Source organism: Leopardus geoffroyi, chromosome C1 (assembly GCF_018350155.1).
Source record: "Leopardus geoffroyi isolate Oge1 chromosome C1, O.geoffroyi_Oge1_pat1.0, whole genome shotgun sequence".
In the NCBI taxonomy this organism is placed as follows: Eukaryota; Metazoa; Chordata; class Mammalia; order Carnivora; family Felidae; genus Leopardus; species Leopardus geoffroyi.
The window spans coordinates 47,679,392-47,699,343 of NC_059328.1; the positions used below are offsets into that span (position 1 = coordinate 47,679,392).

The 19,952-nt window shown below is 36.5% G+C and overlaps 1 protein-coding gene across 5 annotated transcripts in view; it reads right to left on the reverse strand.

Moving 5' to 3' along the window:
- Positions 1-19,031, reverse strand: part of OMA1 (OMA1 zinc metallopeptidase) — an 80,911-nt gene extending 61,880 nt beyond the window's left edge. The window contains exons 1-6 of one of the 5 annotated variants that reach the window (XM_045477578.1): positions 18,931-18,982; positions 8,220-8,358; positions 7,834-8,124; positions 5,215-5,443; positions 2,487-2,660; positions 2,279-2,386 (exon numbers count right to left, since the gene is read on the reverse strand). In XM_045477578.1, the coding sequence (XP_045333534.1) occupies positions 2,279-2,386; positions 2,487-2,660; positions 5,215-5,443; positions 7,834-8,066 (744 nt within the window). In that variant the 5' untranslated portion in view covers positions 8,067-8,124; positions 8,220-8,358; positions 18,931-18,982. Of the gene's footprint in view, positions 1-2,278; positions 2,387-2,486; positions 2,661-5,214; positions 5,444-7,833; positions 8,359-8,950; positions 8,998-18,837 lie in introns of those variants that run through there. The other 4 variants (XM_045477576.1, XM_045477574.1, XM_045477577.1 and 1 more) reach the window with 4 other exon arrangements.
- Between the last annotated feature and the right edge of the window lie 921 nt (positions 19,032-19,952).

Here is a 19,952-nt window from a genome sequence, read left to right on the forward strand (position 1 = left end):
TCTTGTGAAATAGGTACAATTATCCCTCTTTTATAAAGAAACTAAGATGGGAGAAACTAAAAGAGTTGCCAAAATTCACACAGCTATTAGTAAAAGGACAAGGAATCAAACCCAGGAAGTTTTAGTTTCTAATGTTATTGTTAAATTTTTTTTAAAGGAAATAAATGTGCTCATTATGCTTATACCTTATACCTTTGGATAGACTAAACACTGCTTAACATATGAAATAGTTAAAACAAGAAAAATTCAGAAAAAGACTGGAAATTTATTTTTAGTAAAAAACTTCTGGACTTCATGACCTAATATATGAAGTATGATTCATTTATGCAAGTTTGCAATTTTATCACTCTGGTATTTCTCACTAGGAAATTGAGTTCTATAAAGTTTTATATTTATAGCACTAACCAATTTTACTTAAAATCGTTGTTTTAAGTAATAATTTCTAAATACAAGTTTAACGCACTGGATTGTTCACATTCCCCATTAAAGATGATTAATAAATGCTGATAATACAGGAATCATTACTTGAACGTATGAAACATGGCTGACAACTAAAAACAATCACACGGAACACTTCTCGTAACAATATAATCTGTCCTCACAAAGCATTCTTTGCTTCATTATACAAACTGTGTGTCATGAAAAACAATTATGGAATTATTTTAGCACAAAAGAATAACACTACAAATGATGAAGTCATTATAAAAGAGAAAATCCTTATTATTAATTATTAAAGAATATAATTACCCATTACATAGTCTTAGAAAACTAAAAAAATTTTTTAAATATGTATTTGTGGAAGGAAGAAAACATGGAGACTGCTAAAAGAGAAAATATAGTGCTGATGATGTCTAAGGCCTCTACAAAGAAATATTAATAACTACTTTCAATTTTTAAGACTGTTATTTTCTTTTTATGTCTTATCTAATTAGTGTTCTGCACTGACAGAGATGACAACAATATGCTGAATGAGACAGTGAACTAGAGGCCAGAAAAATAAAGGTGTATGGAATATGAGTATCTTTTAAATGCTAAAATTGGCCAAAACTGATTTTGCAGTTATGAAGTCTTTTCTTGAAAGACAATCTTTTTCGATTGCTTAGATTTATTCTTATATAGATCTATTTAAGGAAAATGTTTTTTTATATTTTTCTATAATTCAGAAGAAATAAATGAGATAATTACCGTTTGTGCTTCAGAAAAGCACAGCTGTGACCCACCTCAACTTATTAGTACTTTAAGGAATAGACAGAATTTGAAATGACTTTTAAGGAGATTAATAACACTAGCATTTCCATTTAAAGTTAATATTACTTACATTTCTGACATAACATTTCACAATCCTTTCACTATTTACCTTCATGTTTTCAACAGAAAATACACCTCTCTCTAGTTAATGTGGACAAAAGAAATATACTTATTTTTAATAAAAATAAATATATGAATAAACAAATACATTAGCTTTTTGTACTCATACCAAGTCAAACAGGTGTGTATTCACAGAACCGTAAATCAACCTGAATTCTATGATCCATTAAAAAAAAGGCTGCCAATACCCAGGTAACTGTGGTAAAAGAAAGCAGGGCTGGATTTGCAAACAGAAGACCTGGGTTAAAGTCCCAATTGGCCAGTTGACCACATTACTCATGTTACTCCAAGTCTTTTTAAACATTAGTTTCCTCATATATAATGTAGGGATATTAAATACATACTTAATGAGGATGGTATTAAAATTATAATTGAGAAGGTATGTATTTAAAAGCTCAGCAAACTGTAAAATGGCAAGGTATCATTATTATTACTCTGCATTAATTATATATGGCATATCATTCTAGAGATTTTCAGAGATGCTCCAAGCCATCTTCTGAGAATGAATAAAAAAGCAAGAAAACTGATTTACCCACTTAAATAGTAATATCACTTTCATATAGTTAACTTTCAGACTAGATTACAAGTATGTTAATAATTATGGAGAGTTTAAAATCTAATTTGAAATAATTAGAGGTTGAGAATAATTACTTTTTAGCAAAAGAGACAGCTGATAAAAATAGTACTTAACAGAAACACTAATTATTCAGGTATCAAATACTAAAGACCATAAAAATTCTCAAAATTAGCCAGTCATATTTTTTCAGGTAACAGAGTAAGTCAACTGCTAAAAACTAAAATACCATCTTTTAAAGAAAAAGAAAACTGAAAAGATTCAGTTTTACAAGATTTAACTTGCACACTTCAAAGCAGTGATTTCAACAACTGAACATTCATCCTAGATACTTACAGCATGCCCAAGTACTGCATGTGCTATTTCATGGCCCAGAAGAAAGGAAAGTTGATGAATATCAGTTACACTATTTAAAAGCCCAGTGAAGATAAACACTTGTCCATTCTGCACCATAAAGAAAATAATGTAAGTAATTGGAACACCTTAAAAAAAACAAGGATATTAAATTTACGATTTAAAGTTAGATGGGAGAACATTTACTTACTGGAAGCACAAAGGCATTTATATCTGGGGAATCAACCACATGAATAGTCCAATTGATCTCAGAGATCCCTGGAATATCTTTATTGCACTCAATCAAATGATAAACCACTTCTTTAACCATTAGGTATCGGGCATCCTTCTCAGTTAGCATATCATTTTTAAACTCTTCCATCCACTGAAAGATTAAAAAGTCATCTTTATTTTAAGAGAGTTTTAGCTCAGCAAAATGTTTATATTGCTTCATGAAGAGTTAAATGGCTACTTATTGTTGAACATTTTAATTTTTAATTATGTAAAAATCTACATATACAAAACACTTCAATTCTTAAATTTGAATTATTCATGCAAAGGCAATGTGCTTTCTCACAAATGGAATAAATTCTAATAACTAAGATTTTTCATATAAATTGGTTGAAATAAAACTCTCATCTTTTCTATTAGCCTATAAACAAATAAAATGTTTAAATATTATTTCTACTTTCCTAAATATTTTAGAAAACAAAATACTGCCTAGGAAACAAAGATTTCATATAAGGAAGAACAATATAAAAGAAAATTACTTTCATAACCCACTGACTAGAAAAACACCCTATACTTAATTTAAAAAGTTAAACTTCTAAAAAGAAAAGGACATTTTGGGGACACCTGGGTGGCTCAGTTGGTTAGGAATCCAACTTCGGCTCAGGTCATGATCTTGAGGTCAGTGAGTTTGAGCCCCGTGTCGGGCTCTAAGCTGACAGTTTGGAGCCTGGAGCCTGCTTTGGATTCTGTCTCCCTCTCTCTCTGACCCTCCCCAGCTCAAATTCTGTTCTGTCTCTCAAAAATGAATAAACATTAAAAAAAAATTTTTAAAAAAGGACATTTCATTAATTTTAAGTGTTTTATTCACACAGAATGATAGGAAATTACTGAAATTTTAGAACAGGCATGTCATTTTCTCTACACCATGTTGAGTAGGACTAGCCACTGTATGAACACACTTTCTGAAGCTATATTCATGAGAAACCCTTTCAAGTATAGGAAAATTAAGAATGTTCTGAAAATATCACATTAATTTCCATAAAATGTGTAGCTTCGTTCACATATAGATCAAGAAGTTTAGAATCTTCTTCCCTTAGATGTATTAAAAATAGATGATTTTGTAGAATTGAATCTGCAATAGTCTTTATATCAATACCATTTTTTAAAAGCACAAGTCACCAATGTAAATAAACTGAAACAACTATTAACCCATATGAAGGAAATAAAACAAGCAAAATTATATGTAATTATAGTACTTTACCATATCCCTATAGGAACATGTGCTTGAATTTTAGTATCAAGCAGGTTATTATATTTGTAGGCTAAAAAAAAGAATATTACGTACATATATATTATTTTTTAAAGCTTCTGAGTGAGACGAATGGTGGAAGATACACAAATTTAACACTAGGCCTATCTCAATCTTTCCAGAACACTCTCCTCAAACCTGCTTCAGACAAGACTACCCTAGAAACATCTCCAATCTCTGTAAAAGCTCTACTAGAAAAGATGCATCTTTTTTGTGCAAAAACATTGTTATTTCTTTTTTAAGGTAACTTTCCACTGACAAACTCAGAAGCTTAACTGAAATAAAAAGACATAAAGACTTCACCAAAGTGGTCAAGTGAGACCATGAGACATCAATTCAATAAATACTCATCGAGTATATACTAGGTGTGTGCTCACAACTGGAGAAAGGGTCTGTCCTCAAGAAACTCACTAGTGGTATAAAATGCTTAACTATCTGAGTTACTGTACTTTCTAAAGAAGTAAGGCTTCTTGGGGCTCCTGGGTGGCTCAGTCAGTTAAGCGTCCAACTTTTGATTTCAGCTCAGGTCATAATCTCATGTTTCCTGAGTTTGAGCCCCGCCACAGGCTCTGTGCTAGGAGCACAGAGCCTGCTTGGGATTCTCTTTCTCCCTCTCTCTCTGCCCCTCCCCTGCTTGCACTCTCTTGATAAAAACAAAAAACATTAAAAAAAAAAATGACTTAAGGCTTCTGAATTCCAACTTGATTTTGCATTCAAAAAATATAATTGCCAAAAATGAGGTTTTGGAAAAAATAACCGTATTTTACATTACTTTCAAGGTACAAAAATTCATATTACATATCTACTTATCCAAAAAATATGTACTAAACACTACCTTCTACATTGTGCTAGTACTTAATACAAAATGATAAAAACAGACAGGGTCTTGGTTCCCAAAGAGCTTAGTCTAACAAAGGAGACAGATCAGTAAAGAAATAATTATGCAAATAACAATTATGTTACCTCCATGATAAGTGATTTAAAGGAAAAGTACAGTATGCAAAGAGAAAATAAAAGCAGGAGACCTGACCCCAATATAGCCAAGCACTGGACACAATTATAAATGAGCTGATTCATAATTCAGTCTGTATGAAGGATTCGCACTAGAGCATAATGTAGCCAACATGCCTAACCCAGTCTGGATAATCAAGGAAGACTTTCCTGAGAAAGTGACATTTAAGGTGGCATGTGATGAGCAGGAATTAGCTGGATGAATGAAAGGAAATGCAATGTAGGTAGCAGGAACACTAAGTATGAAACTTTGGAGGCCTTTTGGGAAAATGCTAATTTTCTATCAAAGACTAACACAAAAAAGTAGTGCATCTTTCATACTTAAGAAACTTTGCCACTTTGAGTATTATATTAAGCAATCTAATTATAAACAATTCTTACTACTTACTGCTTCATATTCCAGTTCGGATAAAAGTTTGAAATGTTCTTTCCCCAATAATAGTAGCTTATTCCTTCCTGTGATAGGACTCACTTCCAGGTGAGTAAAATAAAACACTACAAAGAGCAATCCAAAACTACTGAAACAAAGGAATAACTTCCATTTATTCTTCCTTAAACTTTCTTTAAATAGTTCCTTCTTGTTAGGAGGAAGTGCCTGCCACCATTTCCTCATGCCCCTAAAGCAGAAAGAAAAATTCAAAGTTCTGACAATAGTATCAGCACATATCAACAAAACTTAATCTTATACTAGAATTCTATGTCATCAAATACTTGAATTTTTGTGAAATATTTCTCTGTATAGATGGGTTTTCTCCATTTATAAAATTCTTAGCTAAATGATGAAAAAGTAACCAGTTATAAAAATTCTAAAGCTCATTTAAAGTTTCTTATTTTAAAGGTGAACACTAAATGAGTAGCTATTTTACAACTACCACTAGTTAACATTTATTGACTGTTTACCACATGCAAGCTACTCTTCTAATTGTTATACATATGTCATCTCACTTCATCTTCACAAAAACCCTGTTACCAAAGATAAAACTGAGACAGAGAGAACTGTCCAAGGGCTTGTCCAAGGTTGCAGAGGTGATAAGGGAAAACCAGGCAAGGAAGACCATGTGATCCTAGAGTATGGGTACTTAACCACTTGATAGGGATGATCTGTTCAAATAAACATCTGAGGGGTTACAGCACAATCATCTATACCTGTAACCACAATTCACTCCCCCTGCTCATCAGACTTCCAGCACAATCTGCCAGTACTTCAGCAAGGTACAAGGGAAACTACCTCAGCATTGATTTTAGAAATAAACACTGCTCACCAGCAGAAACTTCACTATCCCCTCAAGAACATAATAAAGGAAAGGTAATAAGGGCATAAACATCGTAAACAAGAAAATGAGAGACTGTGTAGTTAACACATGGAGGTCTAATTTCTATCAGGCAACAATACTCCCTGCTGGTTATCAGGGATCACAGACATTTTGACAAGCAATGTTTTCAACAACAAGACAAAATTTTTCCTAGTGAGTTCATCTGTGAAATCACAACAAATGTTTAAGATATATACATCAGTCTCTTGACAAAATCCATCTTACAAAATAACTTCAAGTTATTTTAATTTTATTAAGTGACACTAAGATGCCTCAAAGTGTCCCAACCTGAAAAGACTTAGGCCAGACTATGAAGTATATTTATTTCCCATTTAAAACTTCATATGACTTATCATCTGCCTTCAATGTATGATGAAAACACAGCTTAAAAGAAAATGTTAAGTGATTACAATGGAAACAACAACAAAAAGTTAAAAATAGTATTAAAAAGGATGAGAAAGAGCCATTGGCCTAAGACCCTGGGCTGAGTTATGACAAAGATCCTCTCTTGCACCAGACTCTACTCAGGCTCCCCTGAACTTTTTTCAACTAGGCCTCACTTCTGGACTTCTGTATTCATCTTGGCATTGTCCAGGTTTAGCAAGAATCCTGCTAAGTCAGGTTAAACAGAATTTCCCCATCCTCCATATCTTATCACCCTCGATACCTGATCGAGTTCCTCATCATTCTCCAGCCTCCAGATGATGTCTGATCACCTTCACCTGCCTTCAGCAAGAAGCCTAGTGGGGTCAGGTTAGGGAGAATCCCCACTTATTCCTGATGCTTCGTCTGAGTAATTTTCTATCCACCAAACCCCACCCTGCTTCTCAGCTATAAATTCCCACTTGCCCATGGTATATTCAGATTAACTCTGGTTCTATACTTAGGTCTCTCTTCCTCTACTGCAAAAATTCTGCATAAATCTGTGTTTGCTGCTTTAACTGTTGTCTAGTTCTGGTCTTCTCTGACAGTCGTTACCTACAACTAGAGCTAACACAACTGTATATTTTCTGGGTGCCAGTGTCAAATCACAGAAAACTGGGTTGGTTAGTATGGGAGTAAGAGAGCTAGAAAGGCCTTCACAGTCATCAAATGTAAGAATGACGAGACAATGCTTAACTTTACCTTTCTTCGTTCTTCATGGAGCAAATAAGAGAAAACAAGATTAATTATGGGGGGAGGTTTAAATTAAATAAAAGGTACTATTTAGCTGTGAAAACATAATTATTATGAAGGACTACCCAAAAGAAAATAACAAAGATGTGATGGAAATAGAACTGAAAAATAAATGCTAATTAAGCATTAACTTGGCTAGGAATGAGCCTATTCTTAAATAAGTGAACTCCCAGTTTCATGACCCGTTGCCTCAGATTTTGTAAAATAAAAAGTTATGTTTTAAGTATTGTTCTTACAAACTATACCCAACATTTCTCATTCTTGTAATCAAAATAGAAGATCGTTTAAAAAGTGTCCTATATAATTTTTTAAAGATCTCATTTTTATACTATAATATGTAGTAAATTATTTCAAGATTAAATCATTTCTAACAAAACTGGGTAGAACCAACCGTTTGGAAACTTAATTTTGAGCTAAATATGGGAGGGAAATCTAACAAGTTTTCTTTAAAAGTATAGTTTTACAGATACCTTTTAAGGTTTTTTTGTTTGTTTTTTGTTTTTTTTAAAGCTTTTTACCTGCCTACAATGATTGCAAATAGTTTCTGCACTGGTTTAAGAATAATCAACAAGAGAGGAACCGGAGCAGCTTGAAACCGAGGAGAAGTGTGGAAACTCCTGATGTCTCTCTCTCTCATGCGAAGACACTTTAGGGGACGCAATACTGAGAGAAAAGGAGCTCCTGCAACTTCTTCTATCAGGAGCTGTCTTGAAAAAGAGTCATTCCGTGCACCACATGTTGGGGTAACCATCCAAATTTCTTTATGGCTCACGCTCAAGAGGCATCCTGGTCTTTTGGTATTAAGAGTCCTATAAGAATAAAAATTTTTAGGCAGAAAAGTCAACCTATCACACTGCTGTACTCCCAGACCCTGATACTTATTAACTGTATGAGTAATTTGTACTTGATGGCAGTCTGGTGAGGTGACAGCTAGTGTGTTACACAGTCTCCAGTTGGTCAGCAAGTGAAATCGGAAGAAAACACAGTTTCTAGTAGCAGATTGCAGTCCATAGATGAAGCTCATCTTTCTTCTCCTGGATTATCTGGAACACAAAAAATAAGTTATAAATACCTCTGGAGATACTTATTTATAAAACTGTTACTGTTCAGTTGTTCTTCCCTTGACACATTTCAGACTGAATTATCTTAGGTTTCTGCTCACCAGCCCTAGAGCAATGTCTCTCAGCAATACAAACCAAAGAGGTTAAAAAAAAAAGGTTTTGCTCCCTTCTTTTTACTCTACAACATATACTTTAGAAACTTGGTTGTTATTTTTTTTTTCTTCTTTCATTTTTTAGTTTTGCTTGGGGGAAGTCTGTTTTTATTTTAACAGTTAAATTACTGGGGATTAAGAAATGGATTAAACAAACAAAAACAGTCAACTTTAGTAATTGGCAGTAACTAGGAGGCATTACAGAAAAGCATGTAATGGAATAGTAAGATCTAAGTTTAAAATGTATTTTTTAAAATACAAATTTGATGCAGAAAAGCATTTGACAAAATACAGCATCCTTTCTTGATTAAAAACCCTTAAGAAAGTAGGGATAGAAGGATCATACCTCAAGATCATAAGGGCCAACACAAAAAAAACCCACCACCAATATCACCCTCAGTGGGGAAAAACTGAGAGCTTACCCCCTAAGGTCAGGAACATGATAAGGATGTCCACTCTCATCACTGTTATTCAACATAGTGTTGAAAGTCCTACCTCAGCAATCAGACAACACAAAGAAATAAAAGGCATCAAAATTGGCAAGAAGTCAAACTTTCACTCTTCACAGATGACACAATACTCTATGTGGAAAATCCAAAAGACTCCAATGAAAAACTGCTAAAACTGATACATGAATTCAGCAAAGTTGCAGGATATAAAATCAATGCACAGAAATTGGTTGCATTTCTATACACCAATAATGAAGCAGGAAATCAAGGAAACGATCCCATTTACAACTGCACCAAAAGTCATAAAATATCTAGGAATAAACCTAACCAAAGAGATAAAAGATGTATACAATGAAAACTATACAAAGCTCATGAAAGAAACTGAAGAAGTCACACAAAAGAATGGAAAAGCATTCCATGCTCATGGTTTGGAAGAACAAATATTGTTAAAATGTCAACAGTACACAAAGCAATCTACACATTCAAAACAATCCCTATCAAAATAACACCAGCATTCTTCACAGAGCTAGTAAAAACAATTCTAAAATTTGTATGCAACCAGAAAACCCCCGAATAGCCAAAGCAATCTTGAAAAAGAAAACCAAAGAAGGAGGCATCACCATCCCGAACTTCAAGCTGTATTACAACACTGTAATCATCAAGACAGTATGGTAATGGCACAAAAACAGACATTCAGATCAATGGAACAGAATAGATCTCAGAAATGGACCCACAAACGTACAGTCAACTTATCTTTAACAAAGCAGGAAAGAATATCCCATGGAAAAAAGACAGTCTCTTTAGCTAATGGTGCTGGGAGAACTGGACAGCAACATGCAGAAAAATGAACCTGGACCATTTTCTTACACCATACACAAAAATAAAGTCAAAATGGAAGAAAGACCTAAACATAAGACAAGAGGCCATCAAAATCCTAGAGGAGAATACAGGCAGCAATCTCTTTGACTTCGGCTGCAACAACTTCTAACTTAACGGGTCTCTGAAGGCAAAGGAAACAAAAACAAAAATGAACTACTGGTACCACATCAAGATAAAAATCTTCTCCACAGCATAGGAAACAGAAATAATCAGCAAAACTAAAACGCAACTGATGGAATGGGAAAAGATATTTGCAAATGGCATACCAGATAAAGGGTTAGTATACAAAATCTATAAATCTCTTGTCAAACTCAACACCCAAAAACCAAATAATCCAGTGAAGAAATGGGCAAAAGACCTGAACAGACACTTCTCCAAAGAAACATCCAGATGGCCAACCAACCCATGAAAAAATGCTCAACATCACTCATCATCAGGGAAATACAAATCAAAACCACAAAGAGATACCACCTCACACCTGTAAGAATGGTTAAATTAACAAGTCAGGCAACAACAGATATTGGCGAGTATGTGGAGAAAGAGGAACTGTTTTGCACTGCTGGGGGGAATGCAAACTGGTGCGGAAAACACCGCACTCTGGAAAACAGTATGGAGGTTCCTCAAAAAATTAAAAATAGAACTACCCTACGAGCCAGCAATTGCACTACTAGGTATTTAACCAAAGGATACAGGAGTGGTGATTTGAAGGGGCACATGCACCCCAATGTTTATAGCAGTGCTATCGACAATGGCCAAAGTATGGAAAGAGCCCAAATGTCCATTGACAGATGAATGGATAAAGAAGAGGGGTGCCTGGGCGGCTCAGTCAGTTAAGCATTGGACTCCAGTTCAGGTCATGATCTTGCAATTCACGAGTTCAAGCCCCACATCAGGCCATTTGGCTCTGTGCTGACAGCTCAGAGCCTGGAGCCTGCTTCAGATTCTGTGTCCCTCTCTCTGCCCTTCCCCCGGTCACACTGTTTCTCTCTCTCTCTCTCAAAAATAAACATTTAAAAACAAATATGTGGTATATAGATACAATGAAGTATTATTCGTCAATCAAAAAGAATGAAATCTTGCCATTTGCAACAAATTGGATGGAACTAGAGTGTATTATAAGTGAAATTAGTCAGTTAGAGAAAGACAAATATCATATGACTTCACTCGTGTGGAATTTAAGATACAAAACAGATGAACATAAGGGAAGGGAAGCAAAAATAATATAAAAACAGGGAGGGGGGACAAAATACAAAAGACTCTTAGAGAACTGAGGGTTGCTGGAGGGGTTTTGGGTGGGGGGATGGGCTAAATGGACAAGGGGCATTAGGGAGGACACTTGCTGGGATGAGCACTGGGTGTTACACACAGAGGATGAATCACTGGATTCTCCTCCTGAAATCATTATTGCACTCTATGTTAACTAATTTGGATGTGAATTTAAAATAAATACATATTTAAAAAATAAATATAAAATAAAATACAAACTTGATCCTTTCACATATAATCCTGGCACTTTTAATTGGGGCCAAGATGGAATAAGAGGAACTGAAAACAAGTGAAAAAACAGAATAAATACAACAATGGTTTCAAAACACTGGACATTAGGCAATGAAGAACAAGTGACGCCTGAGAGATGGGAAATAAATTAACTGAGTCCTACAATTGCCCCAAGTTCCTGCCTGGAGAGTTTCCCGGCCACTATGCAGAGAGGGCAAACCTAGCACAGCCCGAAAGTGGCCCTAAATCGGAGAGATGAAGCTGGGAGTTCAAGTAGGCCATAGTAGCTAGACCTCGCAGAGCACAGTAGGAGAGAAGACAGAACTGTGCAGAAAAAGAACTCCAGAGTGTGTCCTGCAGAAAAATCTGCCTCCTATATTCAGCTGAGTTCTGATCAGGGCACTCATGTGAGGAAAGTCCTTGGAGGTGGGAAAGAATCACCTGACAGGATTAGAGGAGCAACATGCAGGACTCATGGAGCATGGAGTATCCGGCCTATTTCCACTCTTCAAAGCAGAAAACCTTTTAACTCATGGGGCACTGCGTAGAGTACTCAGGGGGTTTTGCCTCATTAGAGAAAAAGTAGTCCTAGAATAAAAGTTACTCTAGCCCTACCTAACAAAGATTAAAGGCAATACTCAACAAGATCAAACTGTTTCTAAGTAACTAAACCGCATTCTAGAAAAAAGCTCAAAAACAGTTGTTAAGAATACAAAAATATCCACCACTTAACAAGGTACAATTTATAATTAAAAATTGCCAGGCAGCAAAGATGCAGGATATGTAAACCTTAATTAAGAAAAACACTAATAAAAACTAACTCTTAAGTAGCATGAATGACAGCATTGACAAAGATATTGAAGTGCTTATTATAACTATATTCCATGTGTTTAAGAAGCTAAAGGTAATTTGAGAGTGTTAGACATGGAATATGTTTTTTTAAAAGACTTACATTGAACTTCTAGACAAGAAAACTAGTGTCTTCTATGAAAAATACACTAGATGAGACTAACAGCAGATTAGATATTATAACAATGAAATAAAGACTTGTGAATTTGACGGATCAATAGAAACCAAGAAAACCAAAATAGGAAACCAAGAGAAAAAATGCACAGAGCATCAACAAGGTATAGGATAACTCAAGCGGCCTAACATATGTATAACTGGAGTCCCTGAAAAGTGGGAAGGCATGGTAGGTAGACAATAAAAAGAAAAAAGAATGGCCAACATTTTCCGAATTTGATGAAAACTGTAAACCAACAAATCCAACAAGTTTAAACATACACACACACACACACACACACACACACACACACACAGTAAACACAAAGGAAACTTACTCCAAGGCATATCCTAGCTAAATTTCTTAAAACCAATTGAAGAGAAAATCTTAAATTTCACATTTTAGATGAAATGGATCAACTTCCTGAAAAACACAAACTACCAAAACTAACTCAGAAAGAAATTGATCTGAACAGCCCTATATCTATTATTTTAATTTAACTTACAGTTAAAAACCTTCCCACAAAGAAAGTTCCAGGCCCAAATAGCTTCACTGGGGAATTCTGTCAAACAGTTAAGGAATAATTAAAAATAATTCTATTCAAACTCTTCCAGGAAATTGAAAAGAAATGAATAATTTGCATTTCATTCCATAAGACCAGCATTACCATGCATGATACTAAAGCCAGAAAAAAACTTACAAGACTATAAAGTACTATCTCTCATCAACACAGACAGAAAAAATTTTAGAAAATCTAATTCAACAATACATATAAAGACAGTACATCATGACCAGTTGAGGTGTGTCCCAGGAATGCAAGGTTGAAAGAAAAATTCAGCAATCAATGTAATCCACCCTATGCACTGAAAAAGAAACACCACATGATCATCTCAATAGATACAGAAAAAGCATTTGATAAAATCCAACACCCAACCCTGACAAAAAACTCTCATAAACTAGGACATCTACAGAAAACTATAACAGCATATTTATTGGTGAAAGACTATACTTTCCTCCTAAGATCAGGAGAAAAGCACAGATGTTCACTCTCACCACTTAAATTCAATATTATACTGGAGTTCCTAATCAATACAATAGAATTAATACATACATAACTAAATAAATGGCATCCAGACAAGAAATATAGAAGTGGTCTTTATGCCTATACAATAGGACCATCTCTATAAAAAATCCAAAGGAATCTACAAAAAAAGCTCCTACAATGAGTTTAGTTAGGTGTCAGGATACAAAAGCAATATACAAAACAAATCTTATCTCTATATACGAACAAGTGATAGAAGCCAGACCTTACTACCGCCAAAAAAGTGCATACTCTATGATTCCAGCTCTATAATATAAGCTGTACAAAATGCAAAGTAATTATACTTACTTACAGAGAGATCACTGATTGCCTGAGGATGGGAAAGTAAAGAGGATCAGGAGAGGGATTATAAAGTTTTGGAGGCAATGAATATGTTCACTATTTTGCTTGTGATGTAGGTTTCACAGGTGTACACAGAGGTCAAAACTTACACTATATAGCTTACGTATGCATAATTTATGTCAATTATAAATCAATTAAGCTGTTTTTCAAAAGATACTAAAAACAGGTAACAATCAAATGCAATGTGTGAACTCTGATTAGATCTTAGTTTGAAAGAAAAAAATCAGCTTTGGAAGACAACTGGGATTAATGGGGGAATTCACATATAGGTTTGCTTTTAGGTTATTTTAGGTAAGTATTGCTTATTAGGTTATAATGATGTGGTTATGCAGGTGAATAATTTATACCTGAGATACTTGCGGAGGTATCTCTTTATGATGAATAAAACTTACTTTCAAATTGTATCACACACACACACACACACTTACATAGGACATAAAGCCAATGTAGTAAAATATTAACAATGGTATCTAAGTCCTGGTTATATATATGTTCATTAATTTTTTTTCAATTCTTCTCTTTCAAAATCTTCATAATTAAAGTTGGAAGAAAATATGTAAATCTAACTCAACCTAGACTAATACAATATTATCTAGAAAAATGACTTCAGAAAATCAGTTTTAATAAACAGTATTACCTACGTCAGACTATTTAAAAGTTACTAACATTTTTTATATAACATTCCACCCTTGCATATAACATAAAATGTGAATAAAGGGCATGATAAGTAAACATTAACTGCAAGTTAACCCTTTTGGAATTACTACCAATTTTAAATCAGAGTCCACATTTAATACATAATAATCTGATGTTATTAACAAAATACTTTCTAGTTTTTTTTTTCCTTTTTTAAACCAAAATGAAAGTAGTAAAATAACTGAAGTCTAGAAATCATTTCAAAATTAGTATTTGAGTAACCAGTAAGTTTCTTCATTGGCTAGCTGGCTTGTGAGTTACAGATGCAGCATGAAATTCAGTCCCTGCCCTCATGGATGTCATAATCTAGCTGGGGTGGGGGGGGGGAATGTATCTAAGTAAGACTATTATGGAATAATAAAATACAGTTCCTTATTAAGCATTATGCACTGTTATGAATTTTTAAAAAAGAAAGGACTTCCATGAGTAGCACAATAGTTCAAGGCAACTATTGTTTTTTATGCTGTTTGGATAGATGCAGAAAAAAAAATTTTTAAAGAATTGTTTCAAATGGGGAAGTGTACTTAAGGTTTAACAACAGAAAGTCTTTTGCTAGAAGTCATGCTACAAAAACAACACAAACCCACATTCTTTACTATAGGAGATAAGCTTCAAACACTTGTCCAATCACATGCCCACTTTCTAAGGGCATCCTATAGCCTCAATTTAAGGGATAGGCCCAGACTGTCAATCTTCCCCAGAGACTCCTTCCACTGGCCACAGAGCCAGGTGTGGACATCTGACACTGACAAGACTTTTGGTGAGGGAGTATCAGGCAAAGAAGTACAAGGGTATGTATAATTTGGGGCTGTACTTGGTGCTACACAAAGTAGCATGCAAGCAAGAACTGGGAACCAAAACCCTTGCAAAAGAAGTGGATCAAGAGAAAGGACGACAGAATCCATCAATGTGCAGAAAGTAAAAGATCACGAAGCCTTCGGGAGAGAAAGAGAGAAAGAGAGGGGACAAGATTCATACCCTCCCAGTTCCAAAGAGTCCACTGTACTTCCTAAATTTAACTGAGCTACATGAGCTTTTACTTTATCCCTAAACAATTCCCTCTCTTTAAAGGGAAGAGTATCTCATAAATAAATGACCTCTGACTTAAGAGGTTACGAGGTATAAAAGTTACACATTTCATACATAAGCTAATAACATTTTAATATACATGCTGTTTATTACAACTGAGGGTTCCTTCTATACTTTGCAAAGCCAAATTCCCGATTTTCAACACTGAATCAGTTCCAGATTAGTAGTGGATTATCTCTGCAGTGACTTTATCATACAATAGATCTCAATCTACATTAAATCAGTCATGTCAATTCTGCCTCCTTAATGTCTCAATCTAGCCCTTCCTGGGCTCTGTGGCCTTAGGCTGTGGATGGCTATATAACCTCCAATCTCTCTGCCCATTTTACCACCAACTCCTACCCCTCCAGTTTGTCCCCCCCAAACAAGAAGTAAAGCTATCTAAAATACAAATCAGACAACAGAATCCTACTCCCACAACTCACATAAGCCCTACATTGCTAAATATAAGGCAACCATTTTTTTTAAAAAATGGAGATTTGTATAATGACAAAGATACACAAATCTTAAAAATAATAATACTACTTGCCAAAATTTTGTATATCAGGAATGGCAAACTCAGATGTGTAAACCAGCACTGCACAACAGAAACTTCTGCAATCATAGAAATGTGTCTTCATTGTCCAATGTGCTAACTTCTACCTATGGCTACTGAGCACTTGAAATGTGGCTGGTGTGACTGAGCAAAAGAATGTTTTAGTGTTCATGTATTTATTGTAAGAGAGAGAGCACGCGCTAATGCCTGAGCAGGGAAGGGGCAGAGGGAGTGAGAGAGAGAATCCCAAGTAGGCTCTGCGTTGACAACAAGGAACCCAACGCAGGGCTCAAACCTATGAACCTTGAGATCATGACCTAAGCCGAAACCAGATGCTCGACCGAACTGAGGCACCCAGACACCCCTTTAGTTCATTTTAGTTCATCTAAAACCAAATGGCCATAGGTGACTAGTGGCTATTGTATTAGCCACAGTGCTAGTCTGTAGAGTCCAGGCAAAGCCATCCTGACATAAATGCAGATTCATGCCTATCTAAAGAAGATGCAACAAGTGTAATGGAATTTGAACTTAGTGTTACCAAACAGTTCAATGTTTTCAAGAAAAGCAAGCAATTCAAACTTTATGTGGAAGTTAGCAGTTTTAAAATGCTGGCAACCAACTTAAAAAAAAAAAAAAAAAAAAAAAAAAAAGCTTATTAACCACCTTGACCAAACCAACATACACAAGACCCCATTCAGTTTTCCATCTAAATGATGTCATTCATTCATTAAATATTTAATGAGCGCGTCCTACATACCGTATCATACCATTCTGGATGCTGGAGATAACCACAAAAAAAGAGACAAAAATCTCTGCCCAATTTGCAGCAACAGTAATGCTACAATATGCTAACATACACAAATACAAATAAATCTAAAGCAATACATAGCAAACTATTCATAGTGGTTATTTTGAGTCACTGTAAAGGATTTTCATCTCATGTATTTCTGTGCTGTTCAAATTTTTACAAGGTGTATTATTTTGTAAGCCCAAAACTAACAACTATTTTTGTAATTCCCAACGGTTTCCGTGGGCTTCAATAAACTCCTGCATATGAAAGACCAGGCCTCTCATAATGCCACCTCCTACCATTTCTCCAGCCACCTTCCCCGGCTGTCCTTCACCCATTCCTAAGCTCCAGACCCACTGATTTACTTACACCCCTCAGAAAACCTCTCATTTCTAATATCTATGCGCATCGATTGCACAGCTTAGCTCTGCGATTATAGCAAGCAAAGTCTTGCTCATCTCTCATGACTTATGTGAAATTAAAAAAAAAAAAAATTCTCACACAGAAGGTACAAGCAAAAGCCCCAAACATTACATGAACTAAGTAAAAACATGATCATTGACATCACTGACAATAAACTGTCATTTAGAACAGAAATGGAGCCTGATATTTTGCAATCCCTGGCTTATCCTTGAGAAATGGTAAAAAAAAAAAAAAAAAAAAAAAATTGGGGGAAGAAACCTATTTATACATTTCACAGAGCCAACGCTAGACTACACAGAGCCTAAGAAAGATTCAGGGCTCGCCTATCCTCTTCAAAGAACTAGAGCAGGTCAACAAACATGGCTGGCAAACTTCAAGGATTACTAAATTAATGATGTGAGAAAATTAAGCAATTTGGATGGTTAGCCTCTAAGACCATTTCAGATCCTTAATTCTTTAAGTACCATCTCAGCATGGGCAAGTACAGCACTCACTGGCACTCACAGCTGAAGCCTGGAAGACAGTTTTAACAGCTCTGCTGAAAATGACTATTTCTTCTCTGGTTTCTATAGAAACAGCCGTCAGGTTGGCAAAAATAGGACATGTACTTTAAAATAATCATTCAAGCAAAGTACACATATGATGGAAGACTTAAAAAAAAAAATAAATTGGAAGGCAACAGCCTTGGTTCTTAAGCTTCCAAATGTCAGACTGCATGCACCCCGTCACCACGGCTGAGATGATGGATATAAACCCGCTGCATTTCAGCGAGGGATACACGGTACTGGTTGGGGTCCCTACGGTGGATCAATCCCTGAATTCCAAATGAGGTCTTTTCGTCGCCCCGGACTAAAATTGATCATTGAGGACTGCATGGCACAATAAAACTGTTGCTCAGCTTTACACAGGCAAGTGACATTATTTAAAGAGTATAAAAAGCTCTTTTTGTAAACAAGTTTATGAAGAAAGTATCAAAACGCCTTTGCACTGGTTACACGGGAAATGTTGGGTTCTTCATTGCAGTTTAGGTAGGAAAACTTATGTTGTCTACTTTAAGAGTGAGGAGGAAAGAGAGGGACTGCCTCTCAAGTTGCTGTAGGCGGTTGGAAGCGGTTTTGCACGGGTGAAGGTGTCGAAGTGAGGCACACCGTGCCGTCCGTGTTAATAAGAAATACTTTAAAAAAGGAGCTGCCAAAGAGAAAGGATGAGGGGAGAGGGAGGTATCTTCTCGGAAACCACATCCACCTGCTAACTAGCAACTTCCCGGCCGGCAGAGTAGCACCCTGGGGTCCCTGCACTCCACGCCGGGAGCGGGGGGGGGGGGGGGGGGGGGGGGGAGGAGAGGAGGGATGTGACACAACTCTCCCGTACCCCTTTTCCACTCACCCCTCTCCCTCGGCTCTCCCCAACCCTCCCCCAGACACACCCGGCGCCCCTCCGTCCCTTCCCCCCAGGCCTCGCCACCCCACTCCCCTCCCCGTGCTCACAAGGCTCCGCCCCTCACCCCGGCGCCCCTCGAAGTTCTTGCACTCTGCCCCCACCCCTGGGCCCGGCCCAACTTGTAAAAGGGGGACAAAGACGTCCCCACAGGACAGACCCCAGGTGTGGCGAAAGCGAAGACGACTCTTCAGACCGGCCCTTTGCGCAAGCGCGTACCCCATCCAGAAGCCCCGCCTCCTTACTTCCTGCCCTCTGCCCGGTCCTTGGCACCTTTTGCTCCGCCCACAGCGGGCAGTCGACACCCCCGCCCATAATCTTCCTTCCCGAGGGCCGCCGACCGGGAGCGGACCGTGGCGCTCTCACGCCCCCGTGTGGCTAGAGGAGGGACGTGGCTGCGGGCTGTGCTGTTTGCCTGGCACTCTTCTTCACTTATGTCCTTGGAACCTGATTTGGCTCCTCTAAAGAATGATCCAGGCAAGGCTGTGACCGCTGAAGATTCTAAGGCAGTGCTGGCCAAAAGAAAAGAGATTCTAGAGGGTTTCTGGAGCCCAAAGACTAAGGTTTCTTGGTTTTAAAGTTGCAGTGCTAGAAGCAGTCTTTGGAGTGTGAGAATTTTGCTTTCACCTGACTTTCTGGAATGGCACAGTTTAAGAAAACTGAAGTATAACCTGAAGCATCTAGAAGTTAACTGAAAAGAGCTGGCTACAAAACAATGGGTATGGTATGTCTCATTTATGCCACCAAAAAATATGTATCCAGCACCAAGTGCATCTTTCATGGAGCTTGTATCACAGTGAGGAGATCTAGGCAATAAGCAAGCAAACAAGCAAATAAACATGGTATCAGATAGTGGTATGATTCTGTATTAGTTTGTGACATTTATATTCCCTGCACAATGAAAAACATCTTAAAAGATGTAAACACTATGAACAATTTTACGTGTCGCTTTTACAGGATTATAAGCAATGTTTTCTTTCACCTTGCTTATTTGTGTTTTATAATTTGCCTTTTACTTTGAAGGAACTATCCTGGCAGATCCCTGACCACTGGTTCCCTAACAACTCAAGTGACAGGTCTCTGAATCTTCATGGGTTTATGTGAAGTGCGTGTATCTTTCCAAGGTCTCCAGTGTACTAGCTATGTCTTGCTCAGCATGCCTGATTAGCATGCTGTTATCAA